Source organism: Plectropomus leopardus, chromosome 20 (assembly GCF_026936395.1).
Source record: "Plectropomus leopardus strain MGB_pleo_1.0 chromosome 20, ASM2693639v1, whole genome shotgun sequence".
NCBI lineage: Eukaryota > Metazoa > Chordata > Actinopteri > Perciformes > Serranidae > Plectropomus > Plectropomus leopardus.
The window spans coordinates 16,040,025-16,063,758 of NC_142195.1; the positions used below are offsets into that span (position 1 = coordinate 16,040,025).

The window sequence follows — 23,734 nt, forward strand, 5'->3', positions numbered from 1 at the left end:
AAAGCACATGGGTGTCAAGACCTTTGGTTTAAGGTTACAATAGCTTATTGTATTGCATCCAGCGTTGTCATGGGTGTTACTATAGTGTGTGCGTGTGTGTGTGTGTTATGTGTGTGTGAACTTGTAGGAGTGTGTGTGTGTGTGTGTGTGTGTGTGTGTGTGTGTGTGTGTGTGTGTGTGTGTGTACATCTCTCAACCTTGAACCCAAAGTGGAGGCTTGTGTTTCAAAACTCTGTGAAGTTTGGACAGCCATAAAAATCAATAAAACGGGTTATGTTGCATGTGAGGGATAAAAGACTTCGTAAATCCTGCAGTGCATTTAGAATAATTCACGCAGTTTCTAGACTACCTTCTGTTCTCTGACCCATCGCTGTTTCACACAACTTTGGGAATAATATCAGGCTTACATTCAGGAGGAGGAGGAGGAGTGCAGCAGGGGGGGGAGTTTTTTGCCTGCTGACGCTCATCACAGGAAGAGGGAAATGTGGGTGCAGGTTCTACTGTAGCGTTCTGTTTGTTGAGCATGAGATAGAGGTCTAAGATCAGTATCTGGTATGCATAAAGCATGCTGTGCATGCAAAGAGTTTGGCATGTGTGAGACAAAAAAAACATTGGTTGAAGAAGTATTCTGATTCTTTACTTAAAAGGACAGGTCACCCATAAATTAAAAATGCATATATTTCCTCGTATATTATGTGCTTTTTATCAATCTAGATTGTTTTTGGTTTGAGTTGCTGAGTGTTGGAGATATTGGCCGTACAGATTTTTGTTTTGTTCATCATCTTAGTTTATTGTATTAGCATGCTAACATTTATTACCTGAGCGGAAATAAATACCTAGTCTGGTGCTGGAATAAAAAGCTACACACTCATAATACAAAAGTCTGCAAAGCTGTCAAGTCTGGTGCTCATCACAATTTGCAAAACTTTAATTAAAAAAATAATGTACACACTTACCAATATACAATGCAGGATTTTCCTTTAAAAAAATGTGTAGACTCATACAGAAGTAATGAATTTTAATCATCACTTATGATCCTCAAGAAGTATTTGGCAGTCTGTGTTTCTGCAGAGATTCTGCCCTCTGCCTATATTTTCTTGTTTTCTGTTCAGAACATTCATCATGGTTCCCACAGATCCTTAAAAAGCCTTAAAGTACTTTAAATTCATCCATCAAAAAAGGCCTTAATTGGCAATAAAATGTATTATATCTATTCTTAAAAAGTCCTAAAAATGCTAAGAAATTAGATGTAGGATATAATGAATTATAAAATCTTAAAATAATTGGTAATACCTGTTTTTTAAATAATTCCTCTCACATTAATATTATGTAGATCAGGTTAGAAGAAAGTCTTAACTATTTTTTTTCAACATTTGAAATAGATTGTCTGATTTTTTTATTTTGACATGTACAATAAACATTTGCGTGAAATTGTCCATAACCCTGAAATTTATGTCAGTTCATTTTTTCCCCTCAGTTTTGGTTGTTTAATTTAATTCTAAGTGGCATTAAAAACATCTTTAAAAAGCCATAAATCTAGCTTGCCTTAAGCTGTAGGAACCCTGGTTTATGGCGACAGCACTCAGGTGATGTCAGACCATAAGTAACAAGCATCCAAGAAACACATCACCAAAAAAAATGCAGAAATAGTAAGGCAAGTCTTCAATTAAGAGCGAATCTGGCGTTGACTTTTACTTTCACAGTAACCAACAATCCAGTACCCTATACCTTTATGACCACTTTTGTAATACCAATAAGGTCTATATGTGACACCCTACAGAGCCTTAATATACAGGTGAACTTCAGTAATGGAGTCAGAAGTCATTGTGGGTCATAATGCCATAACAAGCTGGTTTACTTCACTCAGGGTCACTAACAACAATTCTATTAAAAACATATAAAGGTTGAAGTGTTGCTGCCAGGGTGTCACACCAATCAGGCCAAGTACACTGTAGTACACTATGAATGGATACTCACACTGCAGACAAGATAAAGTGTTTTTTTTTTCCAACAGAAAAACACCCAAATTATCGCCACAGCCAAGTTTAAATGATAGCACCACATGTCAATAAGTGCACTCCCACTGCACCAGCTGCAGCACCAAAAAAAGATAAAACTATAAATAATTATGTTCAGTGTACTAAAGCATAATCAAAACAATGTAAAATGAACAATGTAACGTAAACAGCAACCGGCACGTTGCCTGTGAACAGTGCATGTCAGTCTTTCAAAAGGAACAAATTCAAGATTTAAATAAAAGTGACCAAGGGGGCCAAAGTGTCAGGGGGCCTCCCTGGCCTTCACTTGCCAAATATCACTCAAATTAGCACATGTCAACCAGAAAGAGAGCCAAAAAGCCCATAAAGAGATCCAAAGGAACTGCAAAGAGACACAACATACCTACAAAAACAAGCAACACAACTACAAGGAAGCACAAAATGACTACAAAGAAACACAATATTACCTGTTAATACTTCTTCTACTGAGTTAATGGCAGAACAGTACCTCTCATTCCATGTTGGTGTTTTATTCTGAACAGTGAGGCAGAATAACGGCGTAACATTCAACTTGACCAGGCTGTAAAATGGGAGCTGATACAGTTCTTTGTTTGTGTAAACAAACAACAGTTGTCATGGTGACTTGCAGCAGCAGTGTCACCTCCCTGCTTTTATAAATGATAACCTCTTGTTTTTGGTCCTTCTGGTTTAAACTGCTGCGTGACAAAGAGGAGGTGCCCCGCCTTTCTCTAATAGTTATAATTTCACTGGTGGCCCTGAAGTCGGTGCTATTTATACCTGTTCAAGAAAACTGTTAGGGATTTCCCTCTCCTGTCACATTTATGTTTGATAAACATTTGGGTTCAGCTGCTGCTGGCACAAGAAGACGTCAACATCTTGAGAGCAGGAAGATTCACATCAACAGAATCATCCGGTCATCTGACCTACAAACAGAGGACAGAAACTGAACATCTATCTGTGTGTATCTGCTAATTCAGATGAGCTGTCGCTGCTCTGGGTGTGTGAGGGACTGCAGTGCAGCGGGGTCAGCGGGGTCGTACGTTCATGAAAACATCGTGAATGTGTGTTGAGTCGGGTCAAGAAAGCTCCCTATTATCATATTATAGATACAAACTCAGCAAGAAGACTGCACCATCGTGGTTTCCTGACCTTTCAAATGGAATAACATGTAGGACTTAGATGCTTTTTTCCACAATACTCTACTACATGACACTCAACAGGGGAAGCTAAGTTGACAGTAATGAGTGAATCTATGATTGAACCTTTTGAAACCTGGGCAAAGTGGTTTGATTTCTTTCAAAAACATGAGGAGGCACCAAGTAACTTAATAAGATATGGCCCAAAATGAGCAAACAAAAAAATGCAGAAATGTATGTAAACAGAAGGCAGATTGTCTACTCTGCAGTTGGTTGATCAGTTTCCGAATGTACTACTGAGATGGCAAAAAATTCAACCAGAGATTCGTTGCTTGGACCAACATTGAGGTGGTGCCATGGTGTGGTACAGGTGTTGTATTGAAATGTTCTCCCCAGTGTTAATGCATAATGAAAAACTCAATGGCTCGGGATAGGGCTATGCATCTGAGTAAGGTCTAAGTAGGGGCCAGCGTGAGATCTCTTGAAAAAGAAAAACTAGACTCATCTTTTGCCATAATGCAACATGACATCATCAGCACGGTCGTGGTAGATTTTCACCAATACCTGAAGCAGCAATGTGTGATGCTGTTTGTTGTTACTACATCTCCCATAAAATGTGTTAGGTATTGTAAGGTGTTGTATTCTGTTCTATCTTGCTAAATCCCAGTCTTTGCCGTCTTGCCCTGCTATCTTGTCCCATCCTGTCCAATCCTACCCAATCATGCTCTGTGCACCAGCCTCAGGAAATACACTGCAAGAGAAAACACTGTCAGTTATAGTCACTTCACAGACTAGCTCTGAGCTGTTTCAGCCTCCATGTTGCAAAAGGCTGTAAAACTCTGGCTGAAGCCACATTAGTCCTTACTGGAACAGTAACAAAAGGTGTGAAGTGTGAAACTCATCCTGGTGGCCTTTGTGTCTAACAAGCTTGTGTCAATCACCTCGTTGTCTTTGCTCAAAGGAGTAAAGGCAGAGTGGAGAGCAGGCGGTTACGATGCCCAAATGTTGGAGCTTTCCAGCCGGGCTGGAAGTGTTAGTTTTGACGGCATTCAGATAATTAAAAGTGCAGATCAGACTGTTGATGCGATTGGTAATGTAAATGGTGCTGATGGAAGGTGTTTGCCCGAGGGTCTGTTTATCATCCGGGCTGTCAGGCTGCTATCAGGTCAGACGTGTGATATCATGAATTTCCATAAGAGCTCGAGGTTTGACTCAGAGTTGGTGAGATCTCAGAGCCTGGGGGAACCAGCTGTGTCAGCACGGGGGGTTGTTGCCGCCGTGCATGTGTTCTGTGACAGCTTAACACACACATCAAACAACTGTCAGACCCCCACACACACACCCAAACAACAAGAACACACACCTCATGCTCTTTTGGCGCTGTAGGTATCACCTAAGGCAGACCTATAAATCACAAACACGCAAGGTCACGGTAAAAGATGAAAGAGACACTCTGCAGCCGCACAGACAGACAGTCACTGTAGTGTGTGTCTTTGTGTGTATTTTGAGAAGTTAGTAGTCATCTTGATGTCTGTTTCTTACTCAACGCTGATGGATGGCAGTCAAACAAATGATGGATGAATTGCCTTGGTGTGGTTAAATAAGAGCACAAAAAAGCAAGGAATGTCTTGGTGCCTTCATGGTGTGTGGTTTACAGCACAAGGCCACACATGAGAGGACAACACTAACAATAACAACAATCAATTTGCGGCACAGGTGAGCTGTTACGAGAAAAAACACGAGCTGGAAACGGGTCTGTGGTATGCTGAATGAAAAATGGACACTCTGCAAGGAGCTTCAGACTTAGTCTGATTGGAACCTGTCACTCCTTAAAGGGGGACTTGATTTTTTTTCCCATCTTGGACCTTTTTTTTCCCATGTTTTATGTCTGAGTGAATAATGGAGACAATTGGCCTGATTTTGAGCAAGTGTGCAATAGCTGTCAGCTGCGAAAGCAAAGAAAGCAAAGTAACCACTTGGGACATTTGCACACCGTCAATTTAGGTCCACTAGAGGAGCCTGTTTTTGCTACCAACAGGCACACGTTATTATTCTAAGTGTCTGATAACACGATGGAAAGATTTCCTTCAGAGATGTTCTTGTTAAGGAGTAGGATCATTTTTTGTTTAAGCAGAAACAGCCCAATTCACCATCGCCAAAGCCACCAGACTGCATTTAAATAATTAGTCATTTTAGTGTGTATAGAGACAGAATAATTTCACATTTAACTGGCTAGATTAAGGGTTTTTTTTTTATTCAACCAGGTTGATGATTGTTGGAACAGAAGAGAGACAAACCAAGACAGTTATTTGGAGTTTTATTTTGCTTATCTGCTTATGTCGAGTTTGAATGAAGTGTTTTACAGTGATAAAAATACTGTATATTTAAATGGAGTCTTGTAGGATTAATGATGGCGATTTGGGGCTGTTTCTGTTATAAAAAAGGATCTCACTCTTTGACAAAAATGTCAGCCTCTGTGATCCTCACATTATGTTGTCAGAATGACAATCTGAGCCACTTTAAGTGTGTCAACAGCGTATAATTACCTATTAATTTTGCCTTGCAAACTACTCTCCTCTACTACTACTACTTCTTTGTAGTCAACTATTTTTGAAAAACAGATTTTAAAATCTAAAATGAGGAAGAATTTGGACTTCTTAATAAAACCTATTTTCTTGTGTTTCTTATATTTTCTTCTGCTTCATAAGGGCAGAAGAGGGGATTTTGGGGGGAAAGTGAGTGGGTGGATTGATGTAATCATCAAGGCCTGTTTTATTTAGCTGTATATTCACATCCCTGTTCAGCAAACACAGCTAAAAACAGACCTTAGTCCCAGCAGAGCACAGATAGGAAGTCCTCTTTATGCTTCTTTTCCTGCTCTGCTGGACAGACAAAGAGCTGGACAGACAATCAACTAGTGAGTGAGGATTGAGTTCAGGTGGAGGCACACAAACAGTTTAATTAACAAACGCCACAAGATCGCATCACAATAATTAGCATCAACAAACAGTTCTCTGAGAGTAAATGACGTCGGTGAAAGCAGAGGAAGACGGGAATAAATCCTCATCTTCATAATCAGAGGAAGGCGGAGATGAGCGGGGAGGGGAGAGGAGGGGGAGGAGGATGGAGCGGTGGAGGAAGGGATCAGCTGAGGAAAACATTGTTGAGTGATACAGTAGTTGTGTCTAAAGGTCGGTGCCCTGGCGCCACGGCTGCCACTCTGCTGAGAGACGGAGCTGACTGAAGACTGAGCTGTCCCACCTGGGCCGACAAATACACCCAAGGGACAGCAAAGAGAGAAAGACAGAAGAAGAGTGTTACTTGCTTAAACTCTTAACATGTTGTTAGTTTCCCTTAGGTAGCAAAGTTGAAAAAAGTCATCTCATTTTTACACTGTCCAACAATATCTCACATATATTCTGTATAAGCTCGTTATAACTTTTTATTGAAGCTATGCAGACAATATTTACAGTTAAGTATTCAAGCCCCAATGCTTCATGTTTAATGGCACCACTCATAATGAAGTATCTTGGGCATCATTTTGCAGCAAAATCCAGCCAGGCATATTTGGAGTGTTTTGAAATTCTCGTCACTAAAACTGATGTGAATTTTTGCAACCAAAAACATTGTTTGGCTGCACAGCATGAGTTTGTACTGGCTGGCCCAACAGACATCATATTTGACATAGAAAAATCCCTTCATGCGCTTCTAGCTATTATATCTATAATGTTTTGATAAAAGTTTTGTTCTGTTTTACACCATACAAGGCAATTTGTAATATTTGTTTTCATGTGTAAATTGAGAAAAACTGAGAAAAATGTGCACAAATATTTTTTAAAAAGTAGTGATTTAATTATTTCCCTTAGGAGTGTCGTGATATTGCACAGTTGAAAATGAGGGTTCATGATATACCAATAGTTATGTGATATTTAAAAATGAAATAGGCTAAGGATATTGTGTTAAAATGGTGTAAATAATTTAGGATCTCTTATATTATTCCTGTCTCCCTCCTCCAACGCTGTCTTGTCACCTTATCACTGTCCATTAAGTATAAATGCTGTTTTTGTGCAATTTTTCAGTTATGCTAGGGTTTTAGACTCTCTTTTCCTCCCTACACTCTTATTTTGAGTATATTCTTGTTTAACTTTTATTTTGTATCATACTGGCTGTACTGGCTATCAGTTTATAGAAACTTTATGTTTCAACATTGCTGTGCTTAACATGTGTTCAGGTTTAGGCATAAAAAACCCTGATTGGAAAAGAAAAAAATCATGTTTTGACTTAAAATGCCAGTTTGGGGAGCACAATCCCAGAGGCAAAAGCAGCAATGTCTTAGTAAAAAAAAATCCCTTTTTGTGTCACACAGCAATGACTCACTGAAACACAACCGCTTTGTTTTTTGTTTTTTCTTGAGCACGGGTCTGCAGCTTGGCAGGCATTTTTCAGAGACATTCGTATGATAAAACATGCAAATATAACATATTTGTTGTTTGCAAAAAACGTAATTCCACCATTTTTTTTCTGCCAATTGGGCTGTCATTTCACACTTTAAACATTTTTATCTGACCTAAATTCCACTATTACTAAACCTTGCCACTTTGTGCAGTTAGATCTTAAAAAGTTTTAATGGAATGGAAAATAAAAATATCTATTCTTTTAAACTAAAGGCTATTAAACATGTCAAAGCGTCTTACTGTTTTAATACTACGACTGTCATTTTTTTAGTTCAAGGTCTGAAGTCAAAGTTTTGTTTGTCCAACCTGAAGCTTACATGTCTTAATTTTGTCTTTAGTTTGTGGTTGTACTTGTCTGAGCATGTACAGACGTGAGAAAACAGACATAGAAATGTAAATAGTGCAGCCCATCAGGATTTCGGCAGAGTGCTGGACTCTCAATTGATATTGAAATTGACTACTTCATGAAACTTGTCATGCCCAGACTTGACTCATGGGCTACTAGTCAGCTTTTATTTCTTAAAGTTAAACATAGTGTTGCAATTATATTTGTGGCAAAATTTAAACTTTGGACAGAAATGTTTAATTTTTCCCCTGGATATGAAGTCCTGCAACCATTTTGTGAATCAAAAACAAGGAAAAATAAGACATATCCTGGAAACTACTGGCATTACTTGCAAAAAAAAAAAGTGCTTGAATTTCCAACCTATTTTTTTTATGAACTAAAGTGACTCCACTATGCAGTATGTTTATCCACACACATCAAATGAATGGAGAGAGAGAAGTGGGTGTGTACACAGTGAATGAGTGTGTTCTTCAGAGCAGAGAGGAGGAGCGCAGTGGGAGGGGAGGAGGGGGCGTTCTGGGAGGGCACAAGTGTGAAGGGGTATATAAGGGTGGGCAGATCTTATGTGTAGCAACAGACTTCAGACAACTGTGGATCTATCTGCACCAAAAAAAGAGTTTTAATTTTTCCCAAAAACAAGGACAAGTAGGGAAGAGAACATGGAGCTGACTGAAGGTCCTTATGAGTACTACGACTACGATGAGGCAGATAACTCCACCATGTGTGACTACTCCGAGTGGACACCGTCATACTCCGTTATCCCGGTGCTGTACATGCTCATTTTCATCCTCGGCCTCTCTGGAAACGGGGTGGTGATCTTCACCGTGTGGAGAGCCCAGGGTAAGCGGAGAGCTGCTGACGTCTACATCGGCAACCTGGCCTTGGCTGACCTCACCTTTGTGGTCACTCTGCCTCTGTGGGCCGTCTACACCGCCATGGGCTACCACTGGCCCTTTGGAGTGGCCCTGTGCAAGATCAGCAGCTACGTGGTCCTGCTCAACATGTACGCCAGTGTCTTCTGCCTCACCTGCATGAGCTTCGACCGCTACCTAGCCATCGTCCACTCCTTGTCCAGCACCCAGCTGCGCACCCGTGGCCACATGCAAGCCTCCCTGACAGCCATCTGGATGCTGTCCGGGATTCTGGCTGCACCAACTCTGCTCTTCCGCACCACCATACATGATCCAACCAGCAACCGCACATCCTGCGCCATGGACTTCAGCCTGGTGATGACCAGGAAGGATCAAGAGAACCTTTGGATCGCAGGTCTCAGCATCTCCTCCTCTGCTCTGGGCTTCCTTCTACCTTTCTTGGCGATGATGGTGTGCTACTGCTTCATAGGCTGCACCGTCACCCGCCACTTCAACACCCTACGCAAAGAGGACCAGCGCAAAAGGAGGTTGCTGAAGATCATCACCACTCTGGTAGTAGTATTCGCCGCCTGCTGGATGCCCTTCCACGTCGTGAAGAGTGCCGATGCTCTCTCCTACCTGGAGCTGTTTCCCGCCACCTGTGCCTTCCTGCGCTTCCTGCTGTTGGCTCACCCTTACGCCACCTGTCTGGCATACGTCAACAGCTGCCTCAACCCCTTTCTGTACGCCTTCTTCGACCTGCGCTTCAGGTCCCAGTGTCTGTGCCTCCTGAACCTGAAGAAGTCCTTGCACGCGAGCCCCGTCAGCTCCCTGTCCTCGCAGAAGACGGAGGCGCAGTCTCTGGCCACGAAGGTTTGACGACAGCTGAGGACCCAGAGGCATGCTGGGGAAGAGGTGAACAATGCAGAACAATGCAAGTAAATCAAGACCGTACAGCGCTGGGTGCTTGATCACAGTCTCTATGACTCTGTGGACTACGAGGCGTTTGTCTGAAGACGACAGTCGAGTTTGTGGCATCTGACCAAACTCCAGCTTCCCGTCTAGGAGCAGGGGTGCATATTTGAACTATATTACACAGGACCAAGCATGAACAAGACTTTTTTGATAAAGTGGAATGTATTTTAAAAGGAAGACACACTCATGTGTTGAACTCCTGCGTCTGAAGTCCTGGTGAAGTGTGTTACTCATGCATTTGCCCCTGCCGTTCTTGTTTTCATTTGTAAGCACTTGAGGTGTGATATCATCCAGCTCTCCAGCTCAAACTGTATCACAGCCAGCAGTGTTACGTGTGTGTGCATGTAGAAAGGGTGTAGAGGTCAGTAAAAAGTGTTTGAGTCTGATAAGAGTGTTGTAAGGAGAGACGGGGATCGCGGGTGGAAGTGGGTGGGGGGGTGAGTGGGTCCCAGACAGATAGACAGATGGCAGCTGACAAATGTTTTCAGGCTGGCGGAGGGCCCAATTAAAAGGTGACTGCTTCGACAGTCTGCTGGTGTGTGAGTGTGAGTGTGTCTGTGCGTGTGAAGGAATGACAATGAATTTGTTCCTGAAAAACACATAAAAGCATTTTGTGAATACACATCATTTTTGAATTGTTTATGATTTGTAATTAAAAACAAAAGTGCTCTGAAAAACACAAGTCCTCTCTGTCTCGTCTCACTCTGTCACTTGTGATAGCTTGTAGCTGGAATGTATTTTCTCCCATCCAGTGAATGTGCGTCTTCCTGTTGGTGCATTGCTGAGGGGAGGCAGCCTCCCTCCTATTGTGTTTTGCAGGGCCAAAAATCAAAGCATGTGTCTGCAGGAAATGCAAGTCTGACTATTTCCCTCCTCCAGCGTGTTTGTTTCTTCTCCTTCTTTTGCAATTCGTTCACAAACAGTCAGTGAGTAAAGAGTTTCAAAATTGCATCAAGGGTTAATTAAGACAACTTCAGGGCCAAAATACATCTAAAAGAGTCTCGCAGTTATCATGACTGGCTGTAGTTAAATGTGTTGTTATCGCAAACAAACAAGTTTGCTGAGGTCTTAATTCAGATTCAATGATTTTGATTGTAAAGAGCTTTTTACAGGATGTAATCAGCAACAGCAGGGAGACAGAAGGATCGGACTAATCCTTGGTTACTGATTTGTAGTGGGGGTCTGTCCCTGTGTAACACCTGTGATAGAGATTGGCTTAGTCTAACTCACCTACAATTACATTTCCCTTCAGTGTGCCATTTGTGGAAATTTGACAAAAGCTGACCTCATTGATATAAAAAGTCATCTGCGGCATTAAATTTATAGGTGACTTCTGAAAATCTTCTCTGTCATCGGTAGAGAAAAGAAATACAACAGCTGCAGCGGCACTCACTGCGTCTCCTTCATCGCTGTCTCAGTTGTTTAATCTCATCTGAGCCAAGACGCAAACACAGACATGCAAAAAAAATCTTTCTTAAATAGATCTCTGAATGTAGTCTAGAAAGTTTACATATAGGTGTAGATTTCAATATATATATTTAGAACATATGTATTTGTCCCCCTAAATAAAAAATGTGAAAGTAGCAAACAGTGTAGTACCCTTTTCTTTTCTTTTCTTTTTTTTTTTTTTTTTGCATTTTGCATTTTGCATTTTAAGAAATTATATGACATCAGTATATAAAAGAAAAAAAATCAGGAAGCTGAAAAAGTCAGAGAGCTAAAAATACAAAATAAAACATATAATATAGAAATTAATAACAATAATAATAATAAATAACCGGTACATATATAAATTCATATAAACAAATTTAACTGGTTACATAATTTGCCAATAACTGATAAATTTAAGTCAGAGGATACATTTGGCCAGTACGGGACACGAAAACAGATTTTATAAACACACACATACAGGCACACATCAGCACATGTTAGTGTGTGTCCATGTGCATATACAAAGACATCAGTACATGTATCTCAGTTATCATATCTGATGAGTCATTAGAAATATTATATAATATCAGACAGAGGACCACTCAGACACCTTTTTTGTGTTCCCCCAAATGTTGAAACATAACCTACGGCCTTGCATTAAAGACTGGCAGTTTTCTGAAAACTAGTTGCATTCTGCCATATACTGAAAATAAAACATTAAAAACTTGGCCAACAGTAAATTAAGTAGTGGCACATGCCATGCACTCCAATGTCTGCACAACAACATGTTTTATTGGTCAAACATGCAGCAGCTATTTCTTTACAAGACGACTTGTCACATTATCCTCCACCTGTCAGCATCAAAGTCAAAGCCCGCTGTGAAAGACAATCTGGATATATTAATGTCGTGGGTTTTCAAGTTTTATTAAGCTAATGTGATCGAGTTACCAAGATTTCATGGCACAAATTTTGCCAAAGCGCTACAACAGAAAAAGGATTTATGCCCTTTGATCGTCAGAAGGCTTCAGTGTTTGTCTGCTCAGAAACGATTACACAAATGTTTTCATTCCTCTGTAATAACAGAGTGTGAAAATTGAGTGTGTCTACACTGGAAGCAGGCTCGCCGCAGGGAATCCCGAGGGTATAAACAGTCCTCATTCTCCCTCTCCAAGAAATGACACAAAACTAGAGAAGCTTTCTTGGAAAAAGCATTCACAAGATTATCGTTTAACCTTTGCTTCAGCCAAATACTGTTTAAAAAGTAGCATTCCTCTCTGTATTAATAATGTAACTGAAACATTATTATGGTGGTAATTTCTGTCAGAGACAGCAGCAGTTCTGTCAGTGTAAAGACGAGCGCCACTGTTGACTGAAAACACCACTGAGAGAAAAAAAATCAAAGCTACCTAAACTATAAAAAATATGACAAAGTGAAACCACTAATTACATCTGTAATAATATTCTGTTGACAGCGCAACAGTGTTGTAAGAACTTTTTACAACACAAATCTGCTTTCCTCTGAATGTTGTTTCTAAATGTTTTAATCATTAAATAAATGTCTAAAGAGTCCATAATTTCCACTGCCCCCAGATGAAATCAAAACCAGTTTAAGGGTCAGTAAGTAGTTTCAGTGGGTAGTATTAAGAATTAAGTACATTTACTCTTTATACTGTGCCCTACTGTAGGTATAATAATAGACTGTGAGAAAATGTAAGTATGTTTAGAGAGATATTTTCACTCTGTCTGTTCATGTCTTTTCATTTATTTTAGCATCACAGTTGAGGAGGGCAGTGTTGAGATGTTTTTGTTTTATTTTTCAGAACTGGCCCTTCAAGTCTTGAAAAAGAGGTATTTGATCTATAAACACAGAACAATGCAGACTGTGAAGGGCCAAACCCCAAATATTCACGAGACTGGACAGTGTTTGTTTCCAGGTTTAACAATAGAAAGTAACGGCAGAGGTTAGTTTCGTAAGAGGCCGAGTTTCTATAGGGGTGCCCACCTTCACCCATTCATTGTCATATCAATGGAAGACAAACTGCCTTTGTGTTGCTGTAAATCAGGCTCGCAGCCAGGCACTCTGTATGTCAGAAGCACATGTTCGGCCATCATAAATCAGAACCCAATAAACCAGGTCAGGCAGAAAATAGACAGAGGAAGTGTGTGCACATTTCTCCTCTGTCCTAACAATGGAGGCCGGGCAGCGCAGCCAGCAGACCGGACCTTGAATCTGCTATGACCGTAGCGTGGTAGGATGAGATGCTGACCCCTGGAGCGTCTTGGAGGACCCTCAGCTTCCTGCAACCCGCTCTTACAGGGGCTTCTCCCCACAGCGTCCCAGGAGGACAACAGGCCTCACAGACAGGATAAGAGTCAGCAGGCCCGGGAGGAAAGGCAAGGTAGGGGTTCCTGATGGGGATATCCTGTCTTTCAGAGACATCTCCCTGCCTTTAGGGCCCTCTGTGAGATAGATAGAGATGCATGATCCTCCTGAGGTCTCTAAGGACGAGGGTGTTGCTTTTCTTCTACACAAGAGTGTGAGACAAAGGGGAGCTATGAGGACAATAAAGCTTAAACGACACACAGTGGCAAACATGGGACTCAAAACACCTGAGGTGACAAATCAGATGTGTCTTTCTCCCTCGCTCTCTGCCCTCACTCCGTCTCTCCTGAGATGGCAGACATTTCAAAGGCATTCACACAAGACGACCATCATTAGTGGGGACACGTCGTTTCCGACTGCAGAAAGGAGCGGAAGTGCCCAAGCTTTGGGTGACTCCGGATCTTGGGTTATGCGAGTCTCAGAGAAGATCATCCTCTTCACAGGGCACAAAGGTGTCCCTTCATTCCCTCCTCTATCCTCTCCATTGTGCACCCGTCCCTCCCTCGGGCCTAAATGGACGCACTGTCATCTGCAGCAGGACGGAGCCAATTCAGAAGCTCAGCTGCACTGATTTAAGCATCACAGGTAAAAGATGGCTGCACGTGCAAGCAAGGAATTACATAATAACGACAGCACAGTGGTGTTCATTGATTGTAGCTTTTTTTTTTCAATGTTTTTTAAATTCAGTTTTTGCAGACAGCACAGAGTAGTGCATGAACAATAGTTTGTGCCAGATCATCTGCATGAAGGAAAAAGATAAAGATAAAACCCCAACAAAAATCTTGCTAACACTCAATTTCCCATGTCAGTAGTGGCCACAGTAAACAATGAATTAGTTAAATATATATACAGACCCTCAATAAACAGGCAGGCTCAGACATACAAAAATTAACAGAAAAAGAAGGGGAAAAAAGACAAATAAATAGATGAGAAAAAATATATAAATTAAAACTAAATAAATAAATAAATGCTCAAGGAGTGTCCTCAGCACCATCAGGAGTGATAGTAAGATTATTGCTAATATAGGTTAGCAGGGGGCCCCAAGTCAGAGATCCCTTCTGTGAGAAATGATTACAGCTTTAATGTGGCGACATGTTAGACTCCAGTGATAACTCAAGGTTGAGCACATTTTCTGTGTTAATAATGCAACAATGTTGCCAGCTGCCGTATGTTATTGCAGCCACACACAGATTCTCACCATGTGTTTATGTATGGGTCATTTCTGTGTTATGTTGATGTATTTGCTCTGTGGATTTTGGTTGAAAATGCACAGTGTGGACCAGAAAAAAAATTCATAAAAACATTTAAAAAAGACATAAAAATACTGATTTAAAAAAAACAATAAAGTCTCTTAGTAAAAATGAATTGTGCATAATTAGCTATGCACCCACACATTTGAAAATGTTCAATCATCACAGCTGTAACAGTTGATGCAGGTAAAGTGTAAGTCCTCATATTTGTCAGTATTGACACACCAGCTGCTCTTATCACTCACTCTATTTTATTGTTAATGTTACTATGCTGCTACTAACAAGAAAAAAGTTTTTTAAAAAGTTATGCTGTCATGTTATGGCCTTGCTATATTTATCTTTTATTCCCTCAATGTCCATTTTCACACACGGTATCAGAAATTGTGTCAGTTATGGATATTTTTCAAGCTATTGTCAGCCAATCAAAGTTAGAAATTCCAATACTGTGACAACTCTGGTTACCAGAGTACTTTTTTAGAAGCGAATGGTGAATTTGAATATTTTTTTAATCACTTACATACACACTCACACATAGAAGCACATATTTGACCTCTTAATGCTTCCTCCTGACAGGTGGCGTGTTGAAAGGAGGCTAAGGCACAGGACCACAAAGACAGCAGGCATGGCTTCTGAATACTGAGTGATTAACCATGTAGAAGGACGATGGAGTCCTGAAAGTATGAACAGTATCACAGTTGTGCCAAAATCTTGCCGTTTTCTGTGAGCCAAATTGCATAGGATGAATAGTGGGGCTTTGTTTTTCTCATGATAGAGAGAAGGAATAAATACAACTTACATTTCAGTCAGAAAATGATTTATTGCCTTGAAGGCTTTCACTTAAAAGGAATGCTTGATTTTTTATGTACATTCTTTAAACATACAACATATGAAGAGGAATATTAAAAAGGCAACATACTGCCACATTTAAGAACTTAAATATAAAATAGGAAGATATACAATAAAATTCAAAAGATTCTTTAAGAAAGTACTATAACATAACAGAAATGTATAATGTAACTGTCAGAATAAGCTGTACAGTTGCAGGATGTACAAGAATAAACAATATGTAATTAATTAATTTGGTCATTATTTTATCTGAAATTTATATTTTAAGAAACTGCCCTCATATACCACTTTAAAAAAATCAGCTCTAGATACATATCTTAAACAATATCTAACTTAAAAATGCGTAATAAAAACTAACCAAAACTATTAATTTATGCCGATCTTACAGCTTTATTGTATAACTAATTAGGTAAACCCCTATGTGTGTTCATATATTATTTCATATTATTTTATTTGATTATTTTATTTTATTTATGTCTTCCTGTTTTATACATTCTTGTCTCATTTTTAATTTTCATTTGCAAATTTACTGTACTGACCACTAAATGTACAGTTTTCAAAACCGTTCATAAAAAGTAAAAAAAAAAAAAATTTAAAAGTTGCAGGATGAGCAAAAATATGAAACAGGGGATGTGCAAAAGTTCGCAATAAATCAAATATATCCAATGTAAAAAGATGATAGTCAAAATAAACATCCAGTGTAGCTACAGTGTGCTGCTGAGTAAATAAAAGTGACTTATAAACCAGGTTTACTTTATTAATTAATCGCTGATTTACAAAGATGGTCAACACTGACACCTAGTGACGACACCGGAACCATTCTGTCCCCGGAACTTTGGTGACCGAGCAGCTTCGGAAACATTAAGAAGAAGGACCAGACTAGCCGATGCTAAGGCCTTTAGAAGCTAACAACAAACCAAATTAACCTGCTTTGTTTCTCAGTCTGCTCTGTCTCAGTCTGCTCTGGCTCAGTCTGCTCTGTCTCAGTCTGCTCTGTCTCAGTCTGTCTTTCGTACGCATGGTGTCTCGCAAACAGACGCGGGTGTGGAAGTACGTGGAGGAGGGCAGCGTGCTGAAGCTGAAGTCGTTTCTGCGGAAGCACCGGGACCTGGATGTGAACTTCTCCCAGGGCCGGAGGCAGAGGAGCCCGCTGCAGCTGGCCTGCTCCCTGCGAGACGACGCTGCGCTGCGGCTGCTGCTCAAACACGGAGCCGATGTCCTCCAGAGGGACCGTAAAGGAGACACGGCCTTACATATAGCAGCTAACAGGGCTCTGAAACACGGGAAGACAGGTGAGGAGGACACGGGGAGAAGCTTTTGATGAGTCATACATGTTTACTATCAGAAGTTGTCTTTTATTTTTTTGTTTTTTTCAGCATATGATGACCTGGTCGTGCCTCTGAAAAAGAGCTGTCCTGAAGCTTTGACTGTTTCTAACAGAGCTGGAGTCACACCTCAAGACCTGCTGAACTGGACCAAACACACACACGTAAGTCACACATGTAGATCATTTGTATTTTGATTGCTTTTATTTAAAAAATGAAAATAAAAAAAAGCTAAAGCCACACTAATGATAATTTCATTGTAGTTCAGTGTATTTGTTGGGTTCCAGCATATTCTTTTAAACCCTTAAAAATGATTGAATTCAGTCATAAAATAAGACCATAATTGGTATTAAAATGTCATGAACAATCTTTCAAAAGTCTTTAAAATGTTAAGATTATTCGTATTTTTCCTGATGTTACATTTAACAATATCAAAATTGTTTGTGTCATTATTATTATTCACATTTTTGCTGGTTTGTAATATTGTTGTTTTTTTAAAAAATATGTATTATTTTTGTTTTATTTTTGTTGCTTTATAATTGGTCTGGCATAAAAATGTCTAAATATTCTTGAATCTAACTTAAATTCAAATTGCTTGTTTTCTTCTGACTAAAACTCCTAAACACAAATTAAAATTATGATTCATAGAATGATACCCCAAATAATCAGTAAGTCAAACAATCTTTTATGTCACTGTAAATCGAATATCTTTGGGTTTGGGCTTTTGGTTGAATTATAGCCATCTGAAGCAGAAACACACGAAGAAACAACAGGGCACAAAACATTGACTGAAGAATAGAAAAGTAATAATGCAAATGTACAAAAATGTGTGTTAATGTAGCACATTAAGTTTGATCCCTCAGTTAAGCAGATTATCAGCAGTTTAATTGCTAAAAAAAAGTATTATGTGTGAGAAGATGCGAGAAGCTGTAACATACTATTGTAAGTCATTTTGTCTTTGCAGAGTATTTAGACAGAGTTATTATTTTTGACATCTTTAACAGTATAAACTGGTAGGTAGGAGTGTGTAGAGGTTAAACTCTGTAGACCAAGAAGCCCAGGCTGATGGAAATACCAGTGCGACTGATATTATCTGCTGATTTTAACTGAAATGGATTATAGTGTTGGCACATATTTCAGCCAATCAATAATAAGTAATAGCAGTACAGAAATACGAGTGATATTCTGTGCATATTTTGGTTACAATTTCTTTGAGAAAAGTTTTCAGCCACAGTGAATTTGTTCTTAGGAACTGCTGTTGAAAGTCAATGTTAAAATGTGGCATTTTAATCTGTACTTTTATGCTGGTTGTCTCTCAGGGTTGATTCGATGAAAAAACAAGTTTGAGTGTGCAGTTGTCAGGAAATCAAACTATTGCATGTCAGAGTGTCAGATCAGCAGCCCTTTGAAATTAAGTGAACTGGATCGTGTTTAAACATCCTTATATTCCTCACAGACTGCAGAGAACATGAGCCGTCCATCTGAAAGAGACGCTGAGAAGGAGTGGATGAACAAGCTGTTTGATGAATGCGAGGATGAATTCTTTGAAACCTTTGGAGTTTATGATGGTAAATTTAAACTCATTCTTTTATGCTAAAATTCATTTTGGCTTTCACTTCATAATGACACTTCTGTGTTTGCTTCACAGCTGATGATTTTCTTCCTGTCGACGATGACGAGGAAGACTTCGGGGACTGGGCTGACCGTATTAGAAAAGAATATTTCGATAAGAAGCATGCTGAAGCGCAGAGACTGGCAGCATCGTCTTCTGGGTGGAGAAAAAAGAAGAGCAAACAGGAGAGAGAGCAGGAAGAGAAAAGCAACAAAGAGCTGCATGAAAAGCTGCAGAGGGAACATGAAGAGTATCTGGCCCGAGCAGCACGTAAAGAGGAGGAGACTCGGCGAGGTAAGAAGCGCAGGTACGAAGAGCGTTGTGCAGCTACGTTTGATGGTGCCTCTTCTTCCGGCAGCGCAAAGCTGAGCTACAACGACATCCCTTGGCCAGCTCCACGAGGTACAGTGCAGGAGATGCTGGACGTGATGCTGCACGGCGTGGACAGGAAAGACGTGCCGGTGTTTCGAAAAATGCTGCGGAAGCAGCAAGCACTGTGGCATCCTGATAAATTTGCTCAGCGATGTGAAGCTCGCTTAGAGGAGAAGGACAAACAGCGGATCCTGGATACAGTGACAGCTCTGTCGCAGGAGCTCAACAGATTAGCTCAGAGTCTGAGGACTTGAAACCTTCCTGGAAAACTCTGGAAACACACTGAACTCGACACAAAAGTAGTTCCTTTAATGTAAAAGAGCCAAAAACTCAGTTTACTTGTGCTGCATTCAGACGCCTTTCACAAGCTATTCAACCCTTTGAGACCTGAGAAAATTTGGTTTAATTTCTTTCAAAAAACACTGGGAAAAAAGCAATGACCTACTTGGCAAAAATTGTCCACAACTTCAAGAATTTGGTGATAAGTGACAAGAAAATTACCCAAAAATGTGTTTTAAAAATGAGGGGAGGGTTATTCAGACTTTGTCAATGTCTAGAAAACAACTAGAATTATAATAAGTTTATATTTAATATTGCTTTATATAAAACAAATGCATATGTATTTTAAAATTTTCCGTATTATTTTAGGTAATTTTCTTGTAACTTTTGTACTTTTTTTTTTTCTCATTTTTGGGACATGTTTAGTTGCTTGTTGTCTTCTTCCTATGTTATGAAAGAAATTGAAAGAAACAAATTTGCTCAGGTTTTAAAGGGTTAACAACATTTTAGTCTCCACTCACTCATCAAGTGAAGTTAATACAGACAAACCATATGTAAATGTAAGTGGAAGGAAAAGCAAATTACAGCGTCCTCTTAGCATTTATACAAATTAAGGATAAGACTCCAGGTGGTTTCAGGTTTCAGACGCTCACCTGGAGGCGGCCCAGTACAGTCCCAGTCTGACCACTGAGCAGTTATGGGAACCAGTGACCCTCTGGTTGCAATGTTTTTCTTTAACCTTTCAGATCCAGACACACCAAACAGACTTCAATGAACTAGTGGCAACAAAAGCCGACTGTTGAGCTGCGTGACGTTGCCTGCGTCTTGGCCAAAAAGTTGCGCATGAACACACCACATAGACTGCCGGTAACGGCCAACCAGCACGTACGTTCTGTGCCCGCGTGAGAGGAAATAGATCTCTATTCCAGCAGACGGCGGCCAGCTGTAATCCCTGTTCAAAATGAGGAGCCAGAAGACTGTCTGGACACTAGTTATCAGTCAGCACATTAACAGACAATCCAGTGGTGAAATAAAAAGGCATATTTACAGTGTAGTGAACAACAACAACACAAACCATCAACCTCTCTGCTAAAGAGCTCGACGACTAAAGAAAACAATCTTCCCTCATATAACAGGTACATTTCAGTCTCACCCCCTCTTGACTTTATCTCTTTGTTTACTCTCCTCACGTTTACGCTTCTTGTGCACTGAGCTGCGCTGCCAATCAGAGTCATTTCATTCACAAACGAGTGTCCGATAAGGGCAGACGAGGGCTGAGGGACACTACACAAAATTTAGGGCGACAAACGCTCTTTGATGTCCCAACACTGACTGACTGTTGGCTTGGTGTGTCAGGGCCTTTATGGCCTCCACAGAATTTAAAGTAGACAACCACCAGGCTCCTGATGTGGCTGTGTGTGTTTGGTTATAGGAGGTGGGAGTGTTGCCATGGCATCAACGTTGCGGGGACTGAATCTGATGGGTGGGTGGGGTGTCTCGGGTGTTATGACTACATTTTCTAATTTCTTTTAGAAGTCAGTACCAGTCCGTTCTCATTCCAAACTCACGTCAGGTGAGAATGCAGCCAGACGAATGGAGCCGATTGTGTGTGCATGAAATGCAGCGGGACAGTGTCAGGTTGAAACATGGCCGGAAACAACGTGATATAAGGAGCGCAAGGGCGCCTTTAGGGCAGGCGGAAGGGGCGGTGCATTAGTCCATCAGTCCCCAGACTTTTTCTACACCTCACCACGTGCCTCCTTCCCTTAATCCTAACCAGGCGTGGCCTTGTTGCCTGATCCTAATCAGCTGTGCCATTGTGTGCATTAGTTGACCGCCAGGCGGTGGTTGCCATGTGCTGTTGTTGCATAACCACGTCCCGCCATGTGCTTGTGTTGACATCATGTTAGCAGCATCCCAGAACGTAAAAAGCAGACGCAGAAAGTCCACTGCAAAGTGGCAAAATGCGATGATTTGGGATGATTTTATGCTCATAAGATTTTATTTCTGGTGATTCGAAAAAGCCATATTTTGCAAAACTACAATGGAAACACTTTAGGGAGGAGGAACTGGCTCTCTCGGGCATGAAGCAGCAGGCGCTACAAGAGGTGTTTTTGCATCTCATAACTCTTCAAAAGTTGAGCGGATCATCTGGAAGTTTTAAATCCACAATTCCTCCATGAATTTGTGGTCTTTCGCTTCCCATAAATCCCCCATAGGTGGCTGCTTCAAAGTATAAGGGGCTTGCCTTTCTATTATTGCTCACATAACACACCTACTTCGCCTTCGATTGGAAATAATGACGGCTAGTGTGGTGGCTGCAACAGAAATAAACCAGCTAATGTTTTGAACATCCATCACCATGTTTCTTGGAATGTTATCACAAGAAAAGTGCATAATATCGCGAGAAAAGTCGCATAACATTACTTAATCGAAACCAGTCACTTCGCAATTGTGTTTTATCGACATTTTGAAAATAATCCTTTGCGCAAATCTGTGATGGAAACATACCTACTATTACATGTACCAACAAGAAAGAAACTCAAAATGACACCAAACTGGTACAAAATAACTAAAAAGACACAAAAAATCCACAAAATTACTTCAGAGAGACCCAAAACCACAAAGAGACACATAATAAATACACAGATAAACAAAACAACCACAAAAACAAAGTCTGTGTGTCTTGTTCTTACATGAGATGATGGGGCCTTTTGCACATCTGTGCTCAGGGGCCCATTGTCTCATAATCCGCCCATGTTGTATGTGTGTGCTTGCAGGATCAAAACATCAGAGATGAGCGGTTTTTAGTTTTGGATTGGACTCTGAGCATTAACATGCATCTGTTAAATGCAATATTTAAAGAAAATAAATGAACATCATCCTAAAGATTCCTTTTAACCCTGAGTAACATTTGTGTTGAGTCATGTGGGCCCAGTACCGGTATGTGTGCGCCTGAAGCACGTGACGCCATGTGGTCAGAGATGCCCGTACCTGTGATCTGCAGATCTATTAAAACATTCAGTTAAACTTTATTAAGAGAGAATTAATGTTTTAAAAACGCCAAAATTAATATATCGTCCCAAAACCCCCTAAATAAGCGAGTTCACACACAAAGCCGAGCAGATGGTCGGTCCGCTTTCAGTGATGGAACCGTATAAGAAGATGCGCGGGTTGCCAGGTTGGTGAGCTAACCCCCTTTAAGAGGGGACAAAAATAGTGACATTTACGAGCAAAGCTTAAAACGGGACAAAGAAATTATCAAAATATTTACACCTAAATTTTATATTTTAGCTTGTTTTTGTATTAAGAAAGAGCGACATGAAAATTCCATCCATGATAACATAATAGGCCTGGAAAAACGAGAATAATGGCAGTCTGGTATAGGGTTACCGATAAAGTTATAATACAAAATTGAGGGTCTAGATCATAACAGTTGTAATTGGTTGAAAAGAGAATATTTTATTACTTCTGGTATTGAAAGGTTATTTTTTTATTAATTTTAATTTATTTAATATTTTTGTCTCATTAGCCTACATAAAACTCTTTAAATGACTGTAAACAAATAGATTGTATTTGAAGTCTATAGTCTACTTGCATAGAAAGTAGTGTGTTAAGCTAATTTAGGCTTGAAACATATAACTAATGTTGATACAGCAGGGTGTTTAACAACTCCATTACATTTATGGACAGATATGATGTAGTATGTTGTTATTTAATTGTAATTGTCAGTTAGTGGTGGAAATTAAACTAAGTACATTTACTCAAGTAGCCTACTGTACTTAAGTATGGATTTGAGGTACTTGTACTTTATTTAAGAGTTCTCTTTCCATGCTACTGTATATTTTTACTCCACTATATTTCAAAGGGAAATATTATAGCCTACTTTTTAATTAACTACATTTATCTGACAGTTTTATTTAGGCTACTTAATATTTTTGCATAAGAAAGCATGAGTTTATAAAATAGGATTTTTTTTTTGTTTTAAATTAAATTACAAAAAAGTTTATACAAGTACAGCTGCAACAGTTAGTTAATGAATAATTCAGTTGAGTTACAACTATTTTGATCAATATTTAAGTCGTTTTCTATTTTTTAGATGATTTTTAATTTTGGAGAGGCTATTATTTTAATTCTGATTTTTTTTTATGTTTAGGGTTGTTTTCTTTTTTAATAATTTTGATTTTTTTTGGGGGGGGGGGGTTCCAATAATTTTAATGCTTTTGGTTGTTGTTTTTTAGCTTTTTAAAAAATATATATTTTATTTCATTTTTAAAAATATATATACTTAAAGTGATTACATTTACTTGCTTTTACTTCGGTACCATTTTCAGTGCAGGAGTTTTACTTGTAACATAGTCTTTTCACAGGGTGGTGCTAGTACTTTTACTTAAGTAGGCCTAAAGGATCTGAATACTGACTCCATCGCGATTGTCGGTGTCAAAACAATTTTTGA

At 39.8% G+C, this 23,734-nt stretch overlaps 3 protein-coding genes across 3 annotated transcripts in view; all 3 read left to right on the top strand.

Annotated features, from left to right (window-relative positions):
- tbc1d10ab (TBC1 domain family, member 10Ab) overlaps window positions 1-15,529 on the top strand; it is a 33,543-nt gene extending 18,014 nt beyond the window's left edge. The window contains exon 10 of the mRNA XM_088071542.1: window positions 15,418-15,529. The gene's annotated coding sequence lies outside the window, so the exon portion shown is untranslated. The remainder of the gene's footprint in view (window positions 1-15,417) is intronic.
- LOC121959990 (apelin receptor B-like) lies at window positions 6,286-10,462 on the top strand. The gene has a single exon (XM_042509570.2). The coding sequence runs from the start codon at window positions 8,614-8,616 to the stop codon at window positions 9,682-9,684; it is 1,071 nt and encodes a 356-aa protein (XP_042365504.1). The 5' UTR covers window positions 6,286-8,613; the 3' UTR covers window positions 9,685-10,462.
- A 1,040-nt stretch (window positions 15,530-16,569) lies between the features above and the next one.
- nfkbil1 (nuclear factor of kappa light polypeptide gene enhancer in B-cells inhibitor-like 1) lies at window positions 16,570-22,179 on the top strand. Its single transcript, XM_042509568.2, has 4 exons — window positions 16,570-16,982; window positions 17,067-17,179; window positions 18,472-18,583; window positions 18,664-22,179. Exons 1-4 carry the CDS (start codon window positions 16,709-16,711, stop codon window positions 19,251-19,253), a joined length of 1,089 nt encoding a protein of 362 aa, XP_042365502.2. The 5' UTR covers window positions 16,570-16,708; the 3' UTR covers window positions 19,254-22,179.
- The last annotated feature ends 1,555 nt before the right edge of the window (window positions 22,180-23,734 follow it).